A 22,066-nucleotide genomic window follows, 5' to 3' on the forward strand; every position below is an offset into this window, starting at 1 on the left:
TTTTTCATTTTGTGATGTTATTAAAAACTGTAAGGACCAAATACTTTAACTTGGAAAGGATACCCCCTTTATCTGTCAAGTTTTTATCCAATATGTTGTGAATACAATATGGAAAGTAATGAAGGTATGTGTTTAGGAATGTGATTTTAGTTTTCTAATGAGATAGTTTTTGATATCTTTTGCACATTAAGTAGCCAGGCCCTGAGTAAGGTCAGAGAGCTTGTCAGTATAACAGAACGCCCCTTTTGACCAAGAGTGCATAAAGGCTTGGAAGAGGAATCAACCCTTAAACGTGAGGCTGGTAGCTATATGTTGGAAATGGTTGAAACTTTGAACCTCAACACGAGGTGAAGAAATGAACACCTTCCTTTGGACCAGAGAGACGAAAAGCTGCATATCATGTCAATCGTGGTCCGAATCCTGAATGCCAATACGATAAGGAAGAGGCGAGAAGCTCACCTTAGACAATCACTTGTTCAGCTGATTAGCTGTCAGATCGCGAAAAGCGAATCTAAGTGAGACTATCCTACGACGCTCATCACCAATGGGAACCGTCGACTAGTTATCTTCCAGATTGAACAGTAGAAAACGTGAAAGGGGAGACCCCTTGCGGACAATCAGAGCCATACAACTGGAAGGCCAACAACTTCCCGAGAAGGCTTGGTTCCGACCGAGAGATATAACGAACGAAGGCATTTCACACGTAAATATATTAACGATCTCTTATTCCAAACGGGCGGTAGTTTGTGTGCAAAGTTTGAGGTTTATGGGAGAATAGTTATAGAATGTGTTCCTTCTTCTCTGTCTCCCTCTTTTCCTCCCTCTCCATCTGTGTAATAAACCGTCATATTTTGTCAGTCCACTAGGGACCTTAGTCTCATGTAAAGGGTGTATGTTTATTCTGTGTTATAATTTAGTTAGCTAGTAAATAAATAATTAACACAATTTGTGTAGTACTGAATAATGAGCTAGACTGGGGTTTTCGCAGATCCAAGAAGATTACGACTGGTCAGAATGATGATTTGATAAGAGGTAATGATTAATAAGATGACTGTTTATCGATGAAATAGGTAAAGACCTGAGAGTTTAATTCGGGAGATGGTAACTCTAAACAAATTCTTCCGTGGTGCCCCAAATACTAATGTTAATTGTACATGATTAATTAAAAATTGGGTAATAATTAAACATAGTTAAAGGATTAAATAAATAAGTCATCAGATTAATGGAAGTAAAGTCACGACACTATCTACTCCGATTTCAGAGCACTCTCGTCTGAGTGTGCCAGAGCGCAGAACGACTGACGAATTTACGAACGCTCAACACCCGTTGAATACGGCCGGTGTTAGTAAACGTTGGAAAAAGAGTGTAAATTAGTGCCGGAAGCACAATTGCAGTCATCAACGCTCTGGATAACATAAAAACAGCCTAACCAGGTCAGGTCAGAATAATTTGAGAAGTAACAGTACTATGACATACACAGACAGGAGACAGGGCCATGACTACACCAATGAGAGGAACCACTTAAGTTCCTGCCTAGCAACAGAGATGTATTGGCTGTCTAGATGTGCAAGGAGTTGACTCCGCCCAGTAGAGGGTCTAAATATATGTACTTGTGGAAACATGTCTGTCTTTTCAGCTGTTTAACCCAGTGGGTGAATAAACTTGTTTTGAGCTTTTTCTAGTTGTCCGTTTGAGTTAACTTGGTTTGTCAGAACCTAATAACATCAAGGACCTGTGAAGTGTTGCAGGGGAGAAGAGAAGCAAGCTAGACAAAAAAATAGTAACTTGCGATAAGTTACATTTCCTTTAAGTAGCTCTCATGCAAGAAAAGGTTGGAGAGGGTTTGTCCCTGCTCTAGAGGGACAAAATGGTAGATAGTTGTGGTGTTACCTGTGATAGGTCAGATAGTTATGGTGTTGGCTACCTGTGCAGGTTGTGGTGTTGGCTACCTGTGCAGGTTGTCCTGATCCATGTTGCTGAAGCCCAGAGGAGAGTCAGTCAGCTGTTCAGTAACAGCCTGGGGGTCCTTGGTGTCCAGGACCTCGTTGAGCACGGCCACCGCAGACAGCATCTCTACTGCCACACACAGCTCCTCATGCCCCAGTCCTGCCTGCTCAATACAATCAGTGACCATATACACCTGGACAGACACACAACTGTCTGCAAACTGGCGAACCAAGCTAGAGAAATCTATTACTACTTTGTTGTGCCAACTAGCACCTGCTCACAACTGTACAAGTTTATATCATAGCTTAAAATAGGAAAGTGTAATTTCAACTCAAATGTGCGTGTGTGTGTGTTAGTGTGTTTGAATGCCTGCATGCGTGCGTCACCTTTGCCCCCTGTATCTGCAGGCTGAACAGTTCGGTCTGGTAGAGGTTGGCAGCTGTCTGGTAGACAATAGGAAGCTGGGCCTCTGGGTTCATCAGCTCCTCCACCGTCTCTGCTGCTACGCCATGACGAATGGCCGCGTTGATCGCTACAATGGCCTCCAGTTCTGAACAGGAAAACCATCGTACTCATCAATCTTCTTATAATGCAGATGGCAAAGGATTAGCAACCTACAAATACTCAAACATGTTTATTCTGATGTAATTCATATAAATTACTGGAATGGGAGGCGAGGGGTGCTTACTTCGTTTCTCTGCCTCAGCAAAGTCGTTAGTGGAGCTGACCACCCTCTGAATCTCCTCCCTCTGCAGCATCATTGCACCTCCAGTGTCCTGAGGTCAAAAGAGAAAGTGTTTGGGTGACAAGTTCAATTTAATAGAAAAATCCTGGTTCTGTAACTCTAATGCAACTTTAATCTACAAATAAAGTCTGGGGCTGTTGAAGGCAAAAACACATCTACACAGTGTGTTAGTATTCTGCTTTCTTTTGACAGGACACTTTATATCCCGACACCTGTAAAGACCTACTAGACATGCGTCCACTACTTTGACCACTGGCCTTACCAGTGGTGTAAAGTACTTCAGTAAAAATACTTTAAAGTACTACTTAAGTCGTTTTTTGGGGTATCTGTACTTTACTATTTATATTTTTGGCAACATTTACTTCACTACATTTCTAAAGAAAATGTACTTTTTACTCCATACATTTTCCCAGACACCCAAAAGTACTCAATACATTTTGACAGGAAAATGGTCCAATTCACACGCTTATCAAGAGAACATCCCTGGTCATCTCTACTGCCTCTGATCTGGTGGATTCACTGAACACAAATGCTCCATTTGTAAATTATGTCTGAGTGTTGGAGTGTGCCCCTGGCTATCCTTCAATAAAAAAAAATTAAAAAAAATTGTGCCGTCTGGTTTGCTTAATGTAAGGAAATTGAAATGTTTTAGACTTTTACTTTTGATACTTAAGTACATTTTAGCAATTCCATGTACTTTTGATACTTCAGTAAAAGTAAAAAAGTATTTGGTTTTAAATATACTTAAGTAGTATTTTTACTGGGTGACTTTCACGTGAGTCATTTTATATCAAGGTATCTTTTCTTTTACTCAAGTATGACAATTGAGTACTTTTTCCACCACTGGGCCTTACTGACCCGAGCCTTGATTTCGCAGTAGGAGGTTAAGTGCTCCAGGTACCAGTGGGAGTTTGCCTCCTGGACCCCCAGCATTCCCAGAGCGGGCACCCTGAGCCCAGTCAGCAGAACAGCCTCGTCCTGGGCAGAGATGGCCTGGTTCACCTGCCGCACCGCCACCTGGGCTGGAGAGACAGACAGGAGGGAGCAGGGGTTGGATGGAGACACTGGCCACACACCCCCCTCGGACACTACCTCTAGACCATGTGTGGAGGGCCGAGAGTCTGCGGATTTTCACTCCTCCGTTGTACTTGATTAAGGTCATTGATTAGTTAGAAACTCCTCTCACCTGGTTGTCTAGGTCTTAATTGGACACAAATTGAGAAGAAATAAGGAAAAGCAGCAGACACACGGCCCTACAGAATTTGAGTTTCACACCCCTGCTCTAGACATTCTGAAGGCCTATCCTAGAGATGTTCATTATAGAACTGAGGTCATAAGACAGGAACTGTAGTTACTGTTGACAAGGTCAATGCAGCTCTGGATCTCCTGCTGGGTCAGCAGCTCCTCATAAACATCTCTCTCCTCTGTGGCTACAGATGAGCGCTGAACACGGAGACAAGAGAAAAGCATCGTGTTAGATGGACTATAAACGTACATTCTTAAAAGGATAATACGAGATTCTGGCAATCAAGCCGTTTTCTACTAAACCAGAGTCAGATGAACTCATGGACACCATTTTTTTGCATGCTAGCTATATCGGTAGACTTCCAGGCATTGCTCTAATACTAGTTAGTATTGGCTCACAAAACTACCTTCAACTTCCTTCAAACTGCACGGAAAGATATAAAAATGGTATACATGAGTTCATCTGGCTCAATATCGCACTATCCATTTTTAAATGTTGTGCATATTGAAACTAAATCTGTCATGCTAAAATTGTTGATAATCTGGACATCATATTAACTTCAGATTTCTTGTCTTTGCTGAAGAAATGTGTAATTTAACATAGTGGGTCATGTTTACACAGAGTTAGTAAGGAGTATGGGAGGAGAGATGCCAGTTTGTTTGGGAAGACTAGTGTTGTAGTGGGAGTTCAGCTGACGCTGCAGCCACTGGAATGTCATGGCAAGTGTTTCAGGTGGTAGTCACTGCAGACAAGACTCATATACTACCAATTCTCACTACCTCTCTGCCTGGTCTAAGAGGTTTCTGTTCAGAACAGGATCAAGTTGCTGATCCAAGATCAGTTTGGAAAATTCTACCAGAATCAGGGCCCATAGATCTCTGGTCAAAAGCAGTGATCTTGAAAGAGAATGAGATGCCATTTGGGACACAGACTTTCTTTTACTGATTTGTGTGGAAAGGACAACAACAGGGAGGCTCTCAGAGTTCCTCACCCTGCCTGAGGCCTGGTCCTCCTTGCTAGCCTTGGCCCGGCTCAGTGTAACCTGGTAGTCCTGGGCCAGTTCTTCCCCAGTGTTCCTCAGCATGGCATTGGGGTTCTTCAACGCCCCCATGGTCACCGCTGCCTCACCCTTATCCACCGCCTCGTTGATGGCAAACACAGCAGCGTGCACTGGGGACAGAGGCAAGAATAAATACCACTCAGCAGCAAAAATGTCTATCTATGGGAGGTCAGACTTTTGTTGAAGCCCAGCACTAACACAACAGATTCAACTAATCATCAAGCCCTGGATTATCTCAATCGAATGTTTTTGTGCTGTGCTGGAACCAAACCCTGCACACCCTATGGGTCTATTCAGGAGCAGGATAGAAGACCAGTGGTCTCCAGAAGTAATCCAGTGGACGGAACAGTGTACTGTACTACTTACAGGCTGCCTCGTCCACTGAGAGCTCGTTGGCCAGGATGCCTCCTATCTTACTGAAGGTTGGCATCTGGATGCCGTACTTCTCCAGCTCACTCCGCATGTTACTGATCTCTTCCTCTGTGGGACAGACAGGATCACATTACAACAGGTCAGCCAAACTGGCACAGCAGGAAACCTCTATACCCTAGGAGCAAAGGAGGTTGGTGGCACCTTAACTAGGGAGAACGGGCTCATGGAAATGACTGGAGCGGAATCAGTGGAATGGTATCAAGTACATCAAACACATGGTTTCCAGGTGTTTGATGCCATTCCATTTGCGACGTTCCGACCAATATTATGAGCCGCTCTGTGCCTAGGAGAGGGACTGCTCATTCACTAGCAACCTATATAACATCAAGACACACTGGAGATTTTAAACAGAACCGTAAAGAGACGTGTTTGGTATTTCACACTTCACTCATATCAACCACGTTACAAATCATCTCCACAGTGCTTATCGAATTGAACACGCAGCTGGTAGCAAGTGATGACATTCTGTTTCGATCAAAACCAAACATGAGCACCAATTATGTGTCATTACCGCACGCGCACACACGCCAGCCGAGGCAATTTAAATGAGACTTCAGAAGACATGTTTTCCTTTAGTTTTAAAGGGAGGTAGTAATCACTAGAGTGGTTCTTTCTTCACGACAACGCCGTATGTTATGTCAGCGTTCATTCTGGAGCAGTTAGCTACATGCAACTTGCTCATTACACTGTCGTACAACTACACAGCAACTGTTGTTACAGGTTCAAGGACCCAGCCTCCAGTTCAAAACTGGCTGGTGCCAGGCAGAGAAGAACGCTATGGGTTGACGTTAGAGTACAGGATGAACTCCAGCTATGGCTCTTATGATACCTCAAACTATCATGATGTAGTAGAGCTGGTATAATCTGGTCTTACCTGTGAAGGCCACTTTCCCCAGCAGGTCCTGGATCTGTGGTGCAATGCCCAGTTTGAACAGGTATAAGCTGTGGAGGGGGGGGGGGGGGGGGGGGATGGAAAGGAATGAAGCTTCAAACTTCAACTCATTAACTGATCTAGATTTAACGGTTAGGAAGAAAGGGTAGCAAGCTGAAGCTAAGATGTGGCTGTTGACTCAATAACTCAGAGGCAGGGGAAACCTACATTTACAAAGATCTATACATCTGCATCCATCCACACTTCAGCTGCGCTTCAATACTTCAGAAATGAATCCTTCCTCTTGCCTTGGGCTAGCAAGGAATCCACCATATTCCATTCACCTATGAAAGCATGTCAATCCGATCAGTGATGACTTGAAGGAAATTAAGGAAGGAAGGATGCATCCCAACAGGACCTTGAAACATCCATCTGCTCCAGACCGAACTAGGAGAGCGTCAGCCAAATGGCAATGTCCCCTTCTCCCCACAGGGGGGCATTGGGTGCTCAGAGAAAGCAGCAGTAACAATCCTGACATGCAAACTGCACCGTCCTGAGTCCCGTCAGCCTGAAACTAACCTAACACGGCAGGCGTAGAGAGACACCTGAGCAGAGTCCCCATTTTCGTTTTTCAGGGGAAATGGAAGTTGAAAATACTGTATCCCTGAAAACCAGAAATATCTGCTTTCTGCCAACGGCGCTAACTAAGGGTGGCCTGAAACAAACAGGTGGCTGGAAACGGCATTAAACTTTCATCTGCCAGCAGGTTCCTGATAAGTTGGCATTCATTATATTGGGCCAGTGCCTGTAACTGTGTGTACGAGGAGGCTATGATAGTGCTATGTTAGCCTCTAAACTCTAAGTGTGTGTGTGTGTGCATATGTATGTGAGTGTAAACAGGGACACAGGTCTCTTCCTTAGGGCTGTAGAGTCTGCTGAGACAGAGGTAAGGCCAAAGGTTTAATACGTTGTTAACCCATGGCTGGCTGGCAGACTCAGCCCTGCTGTGAGATAAACAGCTGACTGAGACTGAGGATAATGATGGAGGCTTCGTTAGATCATCCTGCTGACTTGGCCAATAAGCACGTAGGAAGGACACGGAACAACATCCTCCTTCCTTTCCCTCCACACAAACACACACTCTCCCCCCTCTTCACACACACACACACGCATACACAAAACGTGACACCGTCACCAACACACACACACGCATGCCCAACCAATCCCATCATATCCGGAGTGAATACTTATGTTCAGTTTCCATTCTATTGTGGTGCCTTTCAATTTTTCCACTGTACTGAATTCTCAACAAAGACCCATTAGCCCAGTGTGTCTACTTCTCCTCAGAGCTAGTGTATTCCCTGGCTCCCAGTGGGGGTTAGACCAGCCTGCCAGGAAGGAAGATCACGTGTGTGTGTGTGTGTGTGTGTGTGTGTGTGTGTGTGTGTGTGTGTGTGTGTGTGTGTGTGTGTGTGTGTGTGTGTGTGTGTCCGCGCACACACAGGGAGGGAAGGAAGCTGATCCTCATGGGCCCTGACCAAACAGCAAAAAAAAATTAAGAAAACAAGCCAACTCGCTAACACGTTCACTCCAATTCTGTGCCACATTCAGATGCGAGCCACCCTTTTCTGTACACATTACAGTGTACATGACATAACTGTATACATGACAGTCAGTGTGGGCACAGAAAGCAGAGCCCGGGGGGAAAAACTGTCAGTACAAAACCTCCTACTAGTAGTGACACTATTGACATCACACAATGACTAAGTGTCACTACAGAGCTGTTACTTCTACTAGCACCACTATTACCACACTATGACAGCAGCTCTCAGGTGAGAGACTGAGGTGGTCTCAAATGGCATCCTATAAATATTGCACTATTTAAATTATATACACTGCTCAAAAAAATAAAGGGAACACTTAAACAACACAATGTAACTCCAAGTCAATCACACTTCTGTGAAATCAAACTGTCCACTTAGGAAGCAACACTGATTGACAATAAATGTCACATGCTGTTGTGCAAATGGAATAGACAAAAGGTGGAAATTATAGGCAATTAGCAAGACACCCCCAAAAAAGGAGTGATTCTGCAGGTGGTGACCACAGACCACTTCTCAGTTCCTATGCTTCCTGGCTGATGTTTTGGTCACTTTTGAATGCTGGCGGTGCTCTCACTCTAGTGGTAGCATGAGACGGAGTCTACAACCCACACAAGTGGCTCAGGTAGTGCAGTTCATCCAGGATGGCACATCAATGCGAGCTGTGGTAGAAAGGTTTGCTGTGTCTGTCAGCGTAGTGTCCAGAGCATGGAGGCGCTACCAGGAGACAGGCCAGTACATCAGGAGACGTGGAGGAGGCCGTAGGAGGGCAACAACCCAGCAGCAGGACCGCTACCTCCGCCTTTGTGCAAGGAGGTGCACTGCCAGCGCCCTGCAAAATGACCTCCAGCAGGCCACAACAGACCCTTTGCTATGATACTCGAAATAATATAACGTGTATAGGAAGTCACCTCATCAGTTCCAAGAGTGAGTTTGGGAAATTACTGCTTATTGCCACACCTTTGTCACTCAAATGTTGAAGATGGCACATGCTTTAACCACAAACTGAACCCAAAAGGACCACAGACTATAATAGTTTCAAAGTCAACGTTCATCCAGTCTTTTTCACTTGTCTTGGTTCACACAATCTTGTTAGCTTTTTCAAATGATCCCCTTTAGACAGTGATATCATGTGATATGCTTTTAGGACTCATCAAACCGCAGAAGATGAGCTAAAAACATACAATGCATTTGGAAAGTATTCAGACCTCTTGACTCATCAATTTACACACTATACCCCATAATGACAAAGCAAAAACAGGTTTTTAGTAATGTTTGCAAATAAAAACAAACTGAAATACCACATTTACGTAAGTATTCAGACCCTATACTCAGTACTTTGTTGAAGCACCTTCTTGGGTATGGTGGCTGGGCCACTCAAGGACATTGAAACTTGTTGGAAGGTGAACCGTCGCCCCTGTCGGAGGCCCTGTGCGCTCTGGAGGAGGTTTTCATCAAGGATCTCTGTACTTTCGTATTTCATTTTTTATTTATTTATACATTTGCAAACATTTCTAAAAACCTGTTTTCACTGTCATTATACTGTGTGTAGATTTTTGATTTCATCCATTTTAGAATAAGGTTGTAACGTAACAAAAATGTGGTAAGTCAAGAGGTCTGAATACTTTCCGAATGCACTGTAGACCTCCAAAATATAAAGTGTAGTGAAGAAACAGAAACAAGAAATAGACTAGTGTGTGGTAGACACAAAGAGTAAGATGATGTAAGCAGTAAGCCTAAAGGGGAAGGGGGGGACAGTAAGACACAAAAAACATATTGTGTTGGAATTCTGTCTTACCTTAATGCGTGTATGCAGTACACTACCTTGGGCATGTTTTTGCGATCGTACACATCTGTCGTTTCGGGATAGAATATCTGAAAGTAGAAACCAGAGGAGGCATTAGTCATGGATCTTTCATTAGTGTCTTCTGATACCTTGTTTAGTGCAGCGGCCAAGGAGTCATATCAAGAACACTACATCTTTCAGGCTGTCAGTTTCATTTTCAAGCTGTGGCAGTCTGACACTATTCCTCTGTATCCTCCTGGTCACTGCCACACACCTTTAGTTGCCTTTGGGTGTATTACAGTGTGTGCTTCTTTTCTATACATACAGTACATCTGGCTGCTGTGTACGTGCATGTGTTTTCTCAGAAGGGAACAGCACTGCTGGACAACAGTGAAGGGAACAACTGTGAAGCAACCTATTCCCCTGCCCTGATCATTCTTGTGAATTAAAATTAATAGAGAAACATTTTCAAGCATCAATAATGACAAGAGCCCATAATAACCATATGAATAAACAATAGCTCATATTCATTAGTTGTATGTCTACTCCTAAGATTCTGCTTCCCCCAAAACAGAGGAATTGATCGATTGATTTGATCATCAAACAGGCATCTCCAGAGCGGTTCCAGTGTTACCATCACATGGCATGACGATAAGGTGTTAGCATTCTCCATATCAGCTCCAGTGGGAACACCTTTTGTCACCACCCATAAAAGATGCATTGGTGCTGATAACACTCTATTTGTGCTAGCAATAGTAGTACAGGCACCACAGCTACACCCTCCTAGCGTTGGTCTCAGGCCTCTCATAAGAAAGCAGTAGAACGGCGTGCTCTATTTACCCGGCCCAGTGAAAGTCTCACAGTTGTTTGTCTGCGTAGGTGTGTCCTTTGACTTAGTAAAATCTGTCATAAAACAGGCAACTCAACCTTGTGATATCACCAGTTACTACCAGGTTATGATACTGTATGCCACTGGAAGGAGGGACTTGGGCAGTGTGTGTGTGTTAGTTTTACCTTGGGCAGCCCTACAGATTCCATGGCCCGTAGCCACTGCACCGTGTTGTCGGTGTGTCTGAAGTGAAGTCCTGTGTGCTGGAGACAAAAAACAGGCAAAACAGAAACATTAGATCCCAGCAACTGAGTCTGTTGTATATAACAAATAGCATGTTTTTGGTAGGAAACGCACGCACCAAGAGTTGGAGTGTGTGTGTGTGTGTGAGTGTGTTGTGTCAGCACAGCTGCTGGCTGTAGGGGGGGTTGCTATCTCTCTGCCCCATGGGAGATGGTTGACAGGAAGTGGAAATGTCTGCAATGGATCTGGGATTAGACACTTCCTGTCTGTCTGACTCCATGGCGGTGTGGGGGGGGGGGTACTAGATAGGGGAGGACGTGTGCGGGAGAGCAGAAGAACTAGATAGAGGGAGGGAACTAGATAGTGCCCACTGCCACCCAGATTTGTGGTCGTGTGTGTGTGTGTGTGTGTGTGTGTGTGTGTGTGTGTGTGTGTGTGTGTGTGTGTGTGTGTGTGTGTGTGTGTGTGTCAGTTTTATTCAGTATCCTAGTTGTTTAGTTAAATGAATAGTCTGAAAAATAGTGTCAAGTAACTTGACAAGAGCTTCAACAGAGCTTGATAAGAAATGGCATCATGCCAACTTGATAGAATGTTGATCTGAAGTGTAAGAGTATTCCGTGGTATGAGGACAAAGGTCACCTTGTAGCGGGCCTGGTCCCTGTCGTAGATCTTCTTCTCAGACACCATCTTGGGGGCGAAGAACTTGGCCAGTTTTCCAAGGTAGACTCCGTTCCTCAGACCCTCCTCTAGCTCTGTGGTGGGGGGCAGCTCCTCCTCTACACACGCCTCCATCCACCTGGGGATACGCACAAACACTGATCTCAGAACGGAAAACATGGAAATAAATAAAAAAGATTTCCTGCTTTGCTCCTTTGGGGAGGCACCCATTATAGCATAATTGACCTGAATGGGGATGGCCGTTCTACTAATTCTATGATGGCAACATCAGTTGTCATTCTTTTGGAGATGATTGGAACATAAACAGAGATCTCACAACAAAATGGCCACATCTCTCAAGTCATTCATATGGAGCAATAGGGAAGAGACACTGATATCACAACAGAATAATACAGTAATTTTCTAGAAACACGGACCAATGTTTCCTTTCGATGATTTGTTAGGCTGGGTATAGGGTTCTGTCCTGCCCTTTTATCCTAACGGTGAGGCCAGATAAACACAAGCAGAGACACTGATCCCAGAACTTCGTAGGTACATTTAACTATCACAGCTTTGAGGAGCTTATGGATAATGTCATTTCCATTTAAAAGGACCTATGAGCACCAACATGTGACGTTCACAGAAGCATATCAAATTGGGTGTCAAAGAACCTATATTTTTGGGAAATTAAAGCATAGATACATTTTTCAACCATTTTCCATCCAAAAAATTAGGCCTAAGTAATGGCTTCGATTTCTGGTCAAACGTATTGAAAAGAGGACTTAGAAAACCTCTACTAGAAAAAGTTAGAAGAAATTAGAATTTTACAAAATGCAATATTGTTTAAGTAAAGACGCCTGCCAACTAATAACCACACTTATATTTAGTTTTGGATAAATAATTTCTGTAAGTTTAAGAACCATTGCCTTGTGCCTTGTAATTCCTTTACCAAAAACCCACACAAAGGCCTATCAATTAGTTTGTGTTTTTACTGATATACATTTAAGTGATTATAACTCATAATTCTGTTACCAAATCGGAATTCCAGCGATTTAATTGGCTACAATGGAAAATCATAGTAGTGACAAACCACATTTGGGTCACCTGCTACTGTCCTCCCTTCCACTGGCATACTGTTGTTCAGCTCATCTCTCTCATGTTACCTCTCCCGGCTCTTACTTACACCTACCCATGAGCCCCCTCTCTTTTTATTTACTGTAACCAGCATCTGCACCCACTGAGCACCGACTGACACCGGATGTTCAAAAGTTATTGAAGGTGGGTCAGTCTGCCCGGACCTTGATTTCAACGTCCATAGACGTTTTTTGGGCCGGTCCGGAATGGCCTTGATTTGACCTGAATTTAATTATTTTAATTTTTTTTACACATTCTTTCTCTCCCCAATTTCATGATATCCAATTGGTAGTTACGGTCTTGTCCGTACAGTAGTTGCAGCGACGGGACTCTGGAGAAGCGAAGGTCGAGAGCAATGCGTCCTCCGAAACACGACTCTGCCAAGCCGCACTGCTTCTTAACACACTGCTCGCTTAACCCGGAAGACGGCCACACCAATGTGTTCGGAGGAAACACTACAACTGGTGACCGAAGTCAGCGTGCATGCGCCTGGCCCTCCACAAGGAGTCTCTATAGCGCAATGGGACAAGGACATCGCGGCCGGCCAAACCCTCCCCTAACCCAGACGACGCTGGGCCAATTGTGTGCCGCCTCATGGGTCTCCCGGTCGTGGCCGGCTGTGACACAGCCTGGGATCAAACCCGGGTCTGTAGTGACACCTCAAGCACTGCGATGCAGTGCCTTAGACCGCTACACCCCTCAGGAGGCTCCAATTTGGCCCAAACATTTAGAGTGCAGTCCAGTACAGCACTCTAGAGTCAAGTACAGTATAATGTACTGGTAGTGTACTCTGTGATGTACTGTACTGTCCTGCGAAGTCCAAACTTGTGAAACAGACGTCCATGATTGGTTCAGATCTGGTCCGGACCAACCAAATGTGGCCTTGTTTAGGGGCGAAGCTCATTAGAATAATAGCCAGTGTGTAGAACAACACCCACACATGCAAAGGATGATATTGCATTTTTCTAATTGTGTACCTATTCAGGATACATCACCAAGAAGAGAATGGCATTCATATCCATAATTATGCATTTATGTGTAGTACAAATCAGGGACCCATGATGTAATTCCATAGTTCTGTAATTCTTACTGTAGTTCAATACCCAAAATAGATGTTTTCATACTCAAGGTGTCATGTGATAGCTAACACCCCATTCTTTCTGCAGTTTTGGGAAAACGTGGCCGCATAAAAGGGAGGATTGACACATATCAGAATAAAAAGAAACGCATGGCTTTTCTCTGCAACTTCACTATTACACTTCATTATTATCCTTTTAATTATTATTATTCCAGTTATTACCTCTAAATGTTAGTCTGGTATACAAATTAAGAAATGTCACATTTTGATATTGACAACTTAACACATCCACTATCAGACTCAAGACATGTAATTTCACGATTGCATTACACTTCCCTGCTTTTCTTTCCCTTTTCATTTATTCTTTGTTTTTGATGCGTACATTTTGGTTAAATGTACAGTACCAGTCAAAAGTTTGGAACCATTTCCCTGTTTGACCGCTAGGTTTTGTAGGCCTAACATACAGCACCAGTCAAAAGTTTGGACACACCTACTCATTCAAGGGTTTTTCTTTATTTTTACTATTTTCTACATTGTAAAATAATAGTGAAGACATCAAAACTATGAAATAACACATATGGAATCCTGTAGTATCCAAAAAAGTGTAAAACAAATAAATATATATTTTATATTTGAGATTCTTCAAAGTAGCCACCCTTGGCCTTGATGACAGCTTTGGCATTTGTAGTTCCACAAGTTAGGGGGAAAATTAGCTATTCATGGGTTGCACGTTTCGTCACAATATTGTTTTGAACATTTGTTTTGGACTGATGACCAACTGAGCATTCTACTTAATGCAGTGTCAATGAGCACAGATGAAGATTTCATCAAAAGTGCATTACAGTGTCTTGGAAATATAATGACATTTCAAAAGATGGCAAATAATTAGTAGGACAAGCTTTTGTCATCATTTTGATGTCACCAGATTGACTTTAGATGCAGTATAACGTTAGCTGGCTAGCTAAGATTGAGGGGAGACCACCAGATTTTTGCTAGCTAACGTTAGCATTGCTAGCTATGACTAACTTTGCTAGCTAATGACAACATTGCCATCTGTCTAAAGTAGAAATTTGACAACATGATAATGATGGCAAAGTTATTTCCTACTAAATATTTGCCTACTTTACCAATGTCGTATTTCCAGGACACTAGTGTAATTTAGACTAAACAGTCGTCAGCCTCCATTCAGAATGACTGGGGTTCTAATGATTTTCGGGCACCTCAATGGCGCCGCCGGCAGAGGGCCGCTTGAGAATGTTCATAACAATGACGTGTGACGTGACGAAGGTGCAACCTATGAATTTTCCACTCGTTCTTTGGCTTCAGTTAACTTCTCTCAATATGAAAGCTGTCGTCATGGATACAAGCAGATATAAACAAACAGAACCTTGGTCTGTCCCTTACCTGAGATCTAAGAGCATGTGAGCAATCACCTGACTGACCGCCTACACTAGTGCCATGAGAGTCAATATTGGCTTTTGCCTGTACCTACAGTCCACGTCCAAGAACAATGTCGTCAAGTTTGTCAAAAAGCACCCTAGAAGCACCTGGATGATCAAGACTCTTGGAAGAATGTTCCATGGACAGATGACTCAAAAGTCTAACTTTTTGGACGACATGAGTTCCATAATGCCTGGCAAAAAACCAAACACTGCATTCCACAATAAGAACCTCATACCAACGTTTAAGCACGGTGGTGGTAGTGTGACCGTTTGGGGACGCTTTGCTGCCTCTGGACGACTTGCCTAGATAGAAGGAACCATTAATTCTGCTCTGTATCAGAATTATACAGCAGAATGTCAGGCCATCCGTCTGTGAGCTGAAGCTGAACAGCAGCAATGATTCAAAACGGACAATAAGTCTACATGAAACATTTCTAAAAAGCAACAAATTTGAAGTTTTGGGATGGCCTAGTCAAAAGTACCGACCTAATCCCAATTGAGATATTGTAGTAGGACTTGAAAACAAGCAGTTCATGCTTGAAAACCCACAAATGTTGATGAGTTACAGCAGTTCTGAATGGGAGAGTGGGCCAAAATTCCTCCACGGCGACATGAGAGACTGATCAACAACTACAGTAAGTGTTTGGTTGGAGTTCTTGCAGGTAAAGGTGGCACAACCAGTTATTGAGTGTAAGGGGGAAATTACTTTTTCACAAAGGGCATTGGGTGTTGCATAACTTTGTTTATGAAATAAATTAAGTATGTAATTGTTGTGTTATTTGTTCACTCAGGTTCCCTTTAACTAGTATTAGGTGTTGGTCGAAGATCTGATAACATTCAATAAAAAAAGAAAATGCAAAAGTAGAGAAAATTACAAAGGGGGCAAATACTTTTTCACGGCACTGTATACAAGCAGCTACTGACATAACACATTACATGTCAGTGTGTCTATATATGGACTGAAATGCTTGGTGATGATAAACCGTCTCGGTCTGTGGCATTAATTGACTGGTACTGACCCAGTGGACCCAGAGAGAAGAGGCCATTGATCCAGCTCCCACACTCACTGTCCAGCATACAAAGGCTTTTTGGAACCAACACCTTAGGCCACACATTAGACTGGGGAGTTTTTCAGGATGAAAATAAATGGAGGCAAAATCCTTGAGGAAACCCTGCTTCAGTCTGCTTTACACCAGACACTGGGAGGGGAATTCACATTTCAGCAGGACAATAACCTACAACAAAGCCAAATATTCACTGGAGCTGCTTACCAAGAAGCGAGTGAATGTTCCTGAGTGGCAAAAGTTACAGTTTTAACTTACATCTGCTTAAAATTCGAGGGCAAGACCTGAAAATTGCTGTCTAGCCATGACCCCCAACATCTTGACAGAGCTTGAAGAATTTTTTAAAGAACGGGCAAATATTGCATAATACAGTTGTGCAAAGCTCTTATGGAGACTTACCCAAGAAGACACACAGCTGTAATTGCTGGCAAAGGTGTTTAAGATGTATTGAGGGGTGAATACTTATGTGGGGTGAATAATTACTAATCAGGGTATATTTTTATTCATCTTTAAGAAAATAAATCCCTTTGACATTTGAGTATTTTGTGTAGATCGTCAGTAACATTACAACTTAAAAAAAAGATGAATTCTTTAAACCTTTACTCCTGGGAATTGGCCTACATGGACAGGGCTAAATTGAAATGTTTTTTACAGAAATATGAAAATAATTTGCATAATCATGGTAGCAATTGAAAAGGAACGGCTTGGAGATCACAGGAACAATTTTAGACCAAAAGGTGAGTACATAACAGTTCACCTGACAAACTGAACCCAAACATTACTGTTGATTTTATTTGCATTTTACATTTACTCTACTTTTCACCACATTTGTTGATAACTAAATCTGAAAGTACTCTGGATACATTCAGTAAAATAATATTCCTGGAAAATGGGGGGTAGATGCAACATAAGACAAAATAATTACAAGGGTTTAAATGAGAGGACCAACTGGTATCTCCAAATGCCCCCACACCTCTCCAAAGTGTGCACAGTTCCTAAGCAATTTCAATGCACTTTTATGACTCGAAGAGTCTTTAACGATAAGGTACTTATTTTTAGCTCTCTTAGCTGTGCAGTTGAGGAACTAGAGCAAGCACACTTGTAGTTGTTTCATTTGAAACACAACCCTGTGTCGTGAATACCATTGATGTGATGACTTATTTTATAAAATCAATTAACTATGTTTAATTATTACGTGATTAAATTATTCATTTAACATATAACTCATTAGCATCTTGGGGCACCACGGGAAAAGTTATTTAACGAGCTACTATCTCCCGACTTAAACTCAAAAGATCTCTTACATCAATAACAGTAAAGTATTCATTATTATCATCTCATTCTGAATGTCGTTGACTTCAACTCTGCACAAACCCAAGTCTAAATGATGATTCAGCGATAAATAAATAATTAAGCCAATTTGTGTAACTAAATCACACAGAATTACATAAACACACACAATATATGTTGAATTGATTACTAACATAATCCAATGAAAAGTCCCTAGTGGACTAACCCAATATGACGGCTGGTTACACAATGAAAGGGGTGGGGAAAGAAAGAGTGGGAGAAGGAAAGAAAGGAATTCAACTATCGTAGATACAGTTGAATAATACGTTCATCGTGAATATCGATATTTAGCACCCGCTCATTCAGATTTAGAAACGCAACATATTTACGCTTATATGTCTTTGTCGTCTCTCTGTTGAAACCCCTCGATCCGTCTGTGACCAATAGTTCAACAGAAAGTCTCTGGTTGTCCACCAGAGGTCACAATGTCCTTACTAGTTGGCTTTGTTATGGACGTGTTCGTTAGACTGGATTCATTAGACATTCCAATGGTCGTTTCTCTTTTCTCGTCTTCGGTTGAGTTTCCTAGACTATGTTACATGCAGAGCTGTAGGCGGTGCATGTCTTATTCTCTGTCGAGTTTCAGAGGGTCTTACCATTTCGTAACATTCAGCTCACGCCGTCGGTCACGCTGCACATATACTGGTCTAGTAGTTTTAAACCATTTACACACTAGTAGCAACCCGGCAATGTACTGGTCTAATGTGTTAATTCTTTAGGAGACCTTTATAAGCACTCTGGCAAAGGGGGCGTTCCATCCTTTTGGCATAATGTCTGTGGTCACGTGGGCATGGTTACTGACTGGGTAAACCTTTATATGAAAAACATTTCTCATTTAGAAGGCTAAAATCACATTTTATCTTCTCACAAATAGTTTATTTAATAATATAAGTTACAACATTTAGATATAACTCTGACATATACATTGTGAAAGCCCTTAAAATTACAACGTTTCCGTTATAGCGTCTTTAATGATATCACAAAATAATAAAGAACAATCATGTCAGATCATTTAAGTCCCTCTCAACCATTTCCCACATTTTTTGTTAGAAATATTGCTCCATTATCCACTTTGATGTTGTGGTTTTGGCGGGAAGAATCTCTTCGTAACAAAAGGGTTGTGTCCCCTCAATACTGCCTGGCATGGGAGAGAAAGTTCCTGTAAGGTATTTACGACCGTCACAAAACTGTCCAACTCCCCCAGGAGACGAGGGCTTTGAAACCTTTGATCTCCATCCAGGAGGGCAAGTCCTGACACCTGCCATCACACAATTACTGTTGTTTACGCAATCCAAAAACTGTCCATTATAAAACCGCAATCGAGGTCTGATTTGAAAGCTTGTTATATTGCCAACATGACTAGCTAAGATATAAAATACAATCTTACAGTGTTAGTCTTTCAGAAGTCAATTTCAGAGAAACAGATTGTAATTTTTGTTGACCAACTAGTCGCATTTTGCAACCCTTTGACTTGGCTGTGTGAGCTAAATTTGTAATTGATCGCACTGTTGCTAGCTGCACAAGGTACCTGGTCACCTCAATCAAAACGTCCTAATTTTGGGGCGTATAAAACCATGAATTGGTTAAACAGTGAAGTGCATTATCCTCATCCTTCCTGTAATAAAAGTGTCCACCCGGCTGCTGTGCCTGCCCGTTTCGATGCTGTAATGACCGAGTTTCTCACCACCCTTGTGTTCCCCTAATGATTGTTCAACATTTCAAAATGCAAATTGGGAAGCAACTACTGTAGTTGTCCATATTAAAGAGAGGAGTGTTTCGACTATTGCAGTTTTTTTTAGGACATTACATTTAATGTTAGAGTAATACATGGCTACTAGCAGTAGGTGTTACATTATAGGAGTTAGTGATCTAGCTAATGTGTTTTGAGTTTTCACTTCCTCAGGTGGTGAATTAGCACCAATTGAGTTAGACTGAGTATATCAAACATTAGGAACACCTTCCTAATATTGAGTTTTGCGCTCAGAACAACCTCAATTCGTTCGGGGCATGGACTTTACAAGGTGTCGAAAGCCTTCCACAGGGCCAAGTTGACTTCAATGCTTCCCACAGTTGTGTCAAGTTGGCTGGATGTCCTTTGGGTGGTAGACCATTCTTGATACACACAGGAAACTGTTGAGCATGGAAAAACCCAGCAGCATTGCAGTTCTTGACACAAACCGGTGCGCCTGGCACCTACTACCATACACCGTTCAAAGGCACTTAAATATGTTGTCTAGCCCATTCACCCTCTGAATAGCACACATACACAATCCATGTCTCAATTGTATCAAGGCTTAAAAATACTTCTTTAACCTGTTTCCTGCCCTTCATGTACACTGATTGACGTGGATTTAACAACTGACATCTATAAGGGATCATAGCTTTCACCTGGTCAGTCTGTCATCGAAAGAGCAGGTGTCCTTAATGTTTTGTATACTCAGTGTATAATATTAGCCCAAATAAAGATGAAGACAAATTCATCTCTATTGTAATTTTTTTTTTATCTGAACATTCTGGAGCTCTATTTTGACAGCACAATATAACAACAAAAAACAAAGTCAACCAAAAACTCATGACAATCACTGTATAAGGCTGCATATCAAAATATGCTGAATCATGCACTACTGCTTGGACATGTTAGACATAACAACTTATTATGAATAACGCCTCATTAAAACAGGCCTAAAGAGAGTACTCTTTAGAAAGGCTTTCTGTTGATAGCTGTGCTCCTTGGTGTCCTTCTAGCGTCAGCTGTGTCCTTCCGGCGTCAGCTGTGTCCTTCCGGCGTCAGCTGTGTCCTTCCGGCGTCAGCTGTGTCCTTCCGGCGTCAGCTGTGTCCTTCCGGCGTCAGCTGTGTCCTTCCGGCGTCAGCTGTGTCCTTCCGGCGTCAGCTGTGTCCTTCCGGCGTCAGCTGCCCTGTGTAGTTGTGTCCATAATTTTTTTTTACCCCAATTTCGTGGTTTCCAATTGTTAGTAGTTACTGTCTTGTCCGTACGGGAGTTGCAGCGATGAGACTCGGGAGAGGCGAAGGTCGAGAGCCATGCATCCTCCGAAACACAACCAAGCCGCACTGCTTCTTAACACAGCGCGCATCCAACCCGGAAGCCAGCCGCACCAATGTGTCGGAGGAAACACCGTACACCTAGCGAGCTGGTCAGCGTGCACAGCGCCCGGCCCGCCACAGGAGTTGCTAGTGCGCGATGAGACAAGGATATCCCTTCTGGCCAAACCCTCCCTAACCCAGACGACACTAGGCCAATTGTGCGCCGCCCCATGGGTTGTGTCCATTTTTTGTCTTATTTGGTTTTAAATTTATGCACTTTGAGATTATTCTGCATAATGAAAAGTGCTTTACATATATAATAATGTATCTTTATTATCCTTATTATTATTTATTCTCAGTAGTTTATTACACTTCTTAATAAAGCATTATGAATTACTAACTTTTTAAGATGCCTCAAATGTATTGTGTTTTTGTCTGTTCTATTTTATTACAACATGTTTTCTTTTACTAAAAAACAGGTGTCTTGACTGTGATAAGGGCTCAGGAAATATGACTAACTTGTCTATGCCATTGCACAGCCACAGACTTCTACAAGCTAGCGCCACTGCTGAAGTTACTGCCTTCTTAAAGATTGTGTTCCATTATATAATATAACCCGCTCATATTACGGTTTTTATTGACTGAAAACTATTTATATAAATAAATAATGGGGCAATTTAGCAATCATGATTTGTTATCTGTATGGTTTTGATAAATTAGGCATTGTTGCACATTGTTGGCATAGGCATTTAGATAAATGTGCTCATATTTCAAATGCCCATCCCTAATCCAGCCTACCCTTCTCCATCCTGCCCACTCCATCAGGCCTACCCCACCTCTATCCTGCCCGCTCCATCAGGCCTGCCCCACTTCCATCCTGCCCGCTCCATCAGGCCTACCCCACCTCCATCCTGCCCGCTCCATCAGGCCTACCCCACCTCCATCCTGCCCGCTCCATCAGGCCTACCCCACCTCCATCCTGCCCACTCCATCAGGCCTACCCCACCTCCATCCTGCCCGCTCCATCAGGCCTACCCCACCTCCATCCTGCCCACTCCATCTGGCCTGCCCTCCTCCATCAAACCTTTCATGACAACATCCCTCCTTAGTCTGCTTTAATTGAAAGGTGTGCGCGCGCGCGCATATATAGGCTAAATCACCAAAGCAAAGACAACACTCTGCCGCAACACGCGTCAGCACAATGAACACAAGCAACACACCATCCCCTCTCCTCTGTCAGCACTAAATCATCTGAGCGTGTGGTTCTTAATGGACAACCACAACAAACAGAGGGGGAGACATGATGTTATTATGGCGAGTCAGCCCATTCCGTGCAATGGTACCCTATCATGTTGATTGATTTATGCATTTAACTTCATTGTGCATTGTAGAGTTTCATTGCAGAATGAAAGGTTCATTGTATCTCCCCTCCCTATCATTGTAAATTCCTTTTTGTCCTACAATCTTGCTAAAGGGGAATAGCTAAAGTGATAATATGCTGTAATTCTTCACCAAAACCCTGCTGGCGAATGCCAAGA

General features: G+C 42.8%; 1 protein-coding gene across 2 annotated transcripts in view; it reads right to left on the reverse strand.

Moving 5' to 3' along the window:
• The window catches only part of LOC139576641 (ras GTPase-activating-like protein IQGAP2), a 98,766-nt gene that overhangs the window by 48,127 nt on the left and 28,573 nt on the right, over window positions 1-22,066 (reverse strand). For both annotated transcript variants that reach the window (XM_071402941.1, XM_071402940.1), the window contains exons 3-13: window positions 11,400-11,556; window positions 10,703-10,780; window positions 9,701-9,777; window positions 6,305-6,372; window positions 5,365-5,478; window positions 4,930-5,108; window positions 4,048-4,135; window positions 3,551-3,714; window positions 2,636-2,723; window positions 2,334-2,497; window positions 1,950-2,110 (exon numbers count right to left, since the gene is read on the reverse strand). In XM_071402941.1, the coding sequence (XP_071259042.1) occupies window positions 1,950-2,110; window positions 2,334-2,497; window positions 2,636-2,723; window positions 3,551-3,714; window positions 4,048-4,135; window positions 4,930-5,108; window positions 5,365-5,478; window positions 6,305-6,372; window positions 9,701-9,777; window positions 10,703-10,780; window positions 11,400-11,556 (1,338 nt within the window). The remainder of the gene's footprint in view (window positions 1-1,949; window positions 2,111-2,333; window positions 2,498-2,635; window positions 2,724-3,550; window positions 3,715-4,047; window positions 4,136-4,929; window positions 5,109-5,364; window positions 5,479-6,304; window positions 6,373-9,700; window positions 9,778-10,702; window positions 10,781-11,399; window positions 11,557-22,066) is intronic.

The sequence above is a fragment of the Salvelinus alpinus genome, chromosome 5 (assembly GCF_045679555.1).
Source record: "Salvelinus alpinus chromosome 5, SLU_Salpinus.1, whole genome shotgun sequence".
NCBI classification, from domain to species: Eukaryota; Metazoa; Chordata; class Actinopteri; order Salmoniformes; family Salmonidae; genus Salvelinus; species Salvelinus alpinus.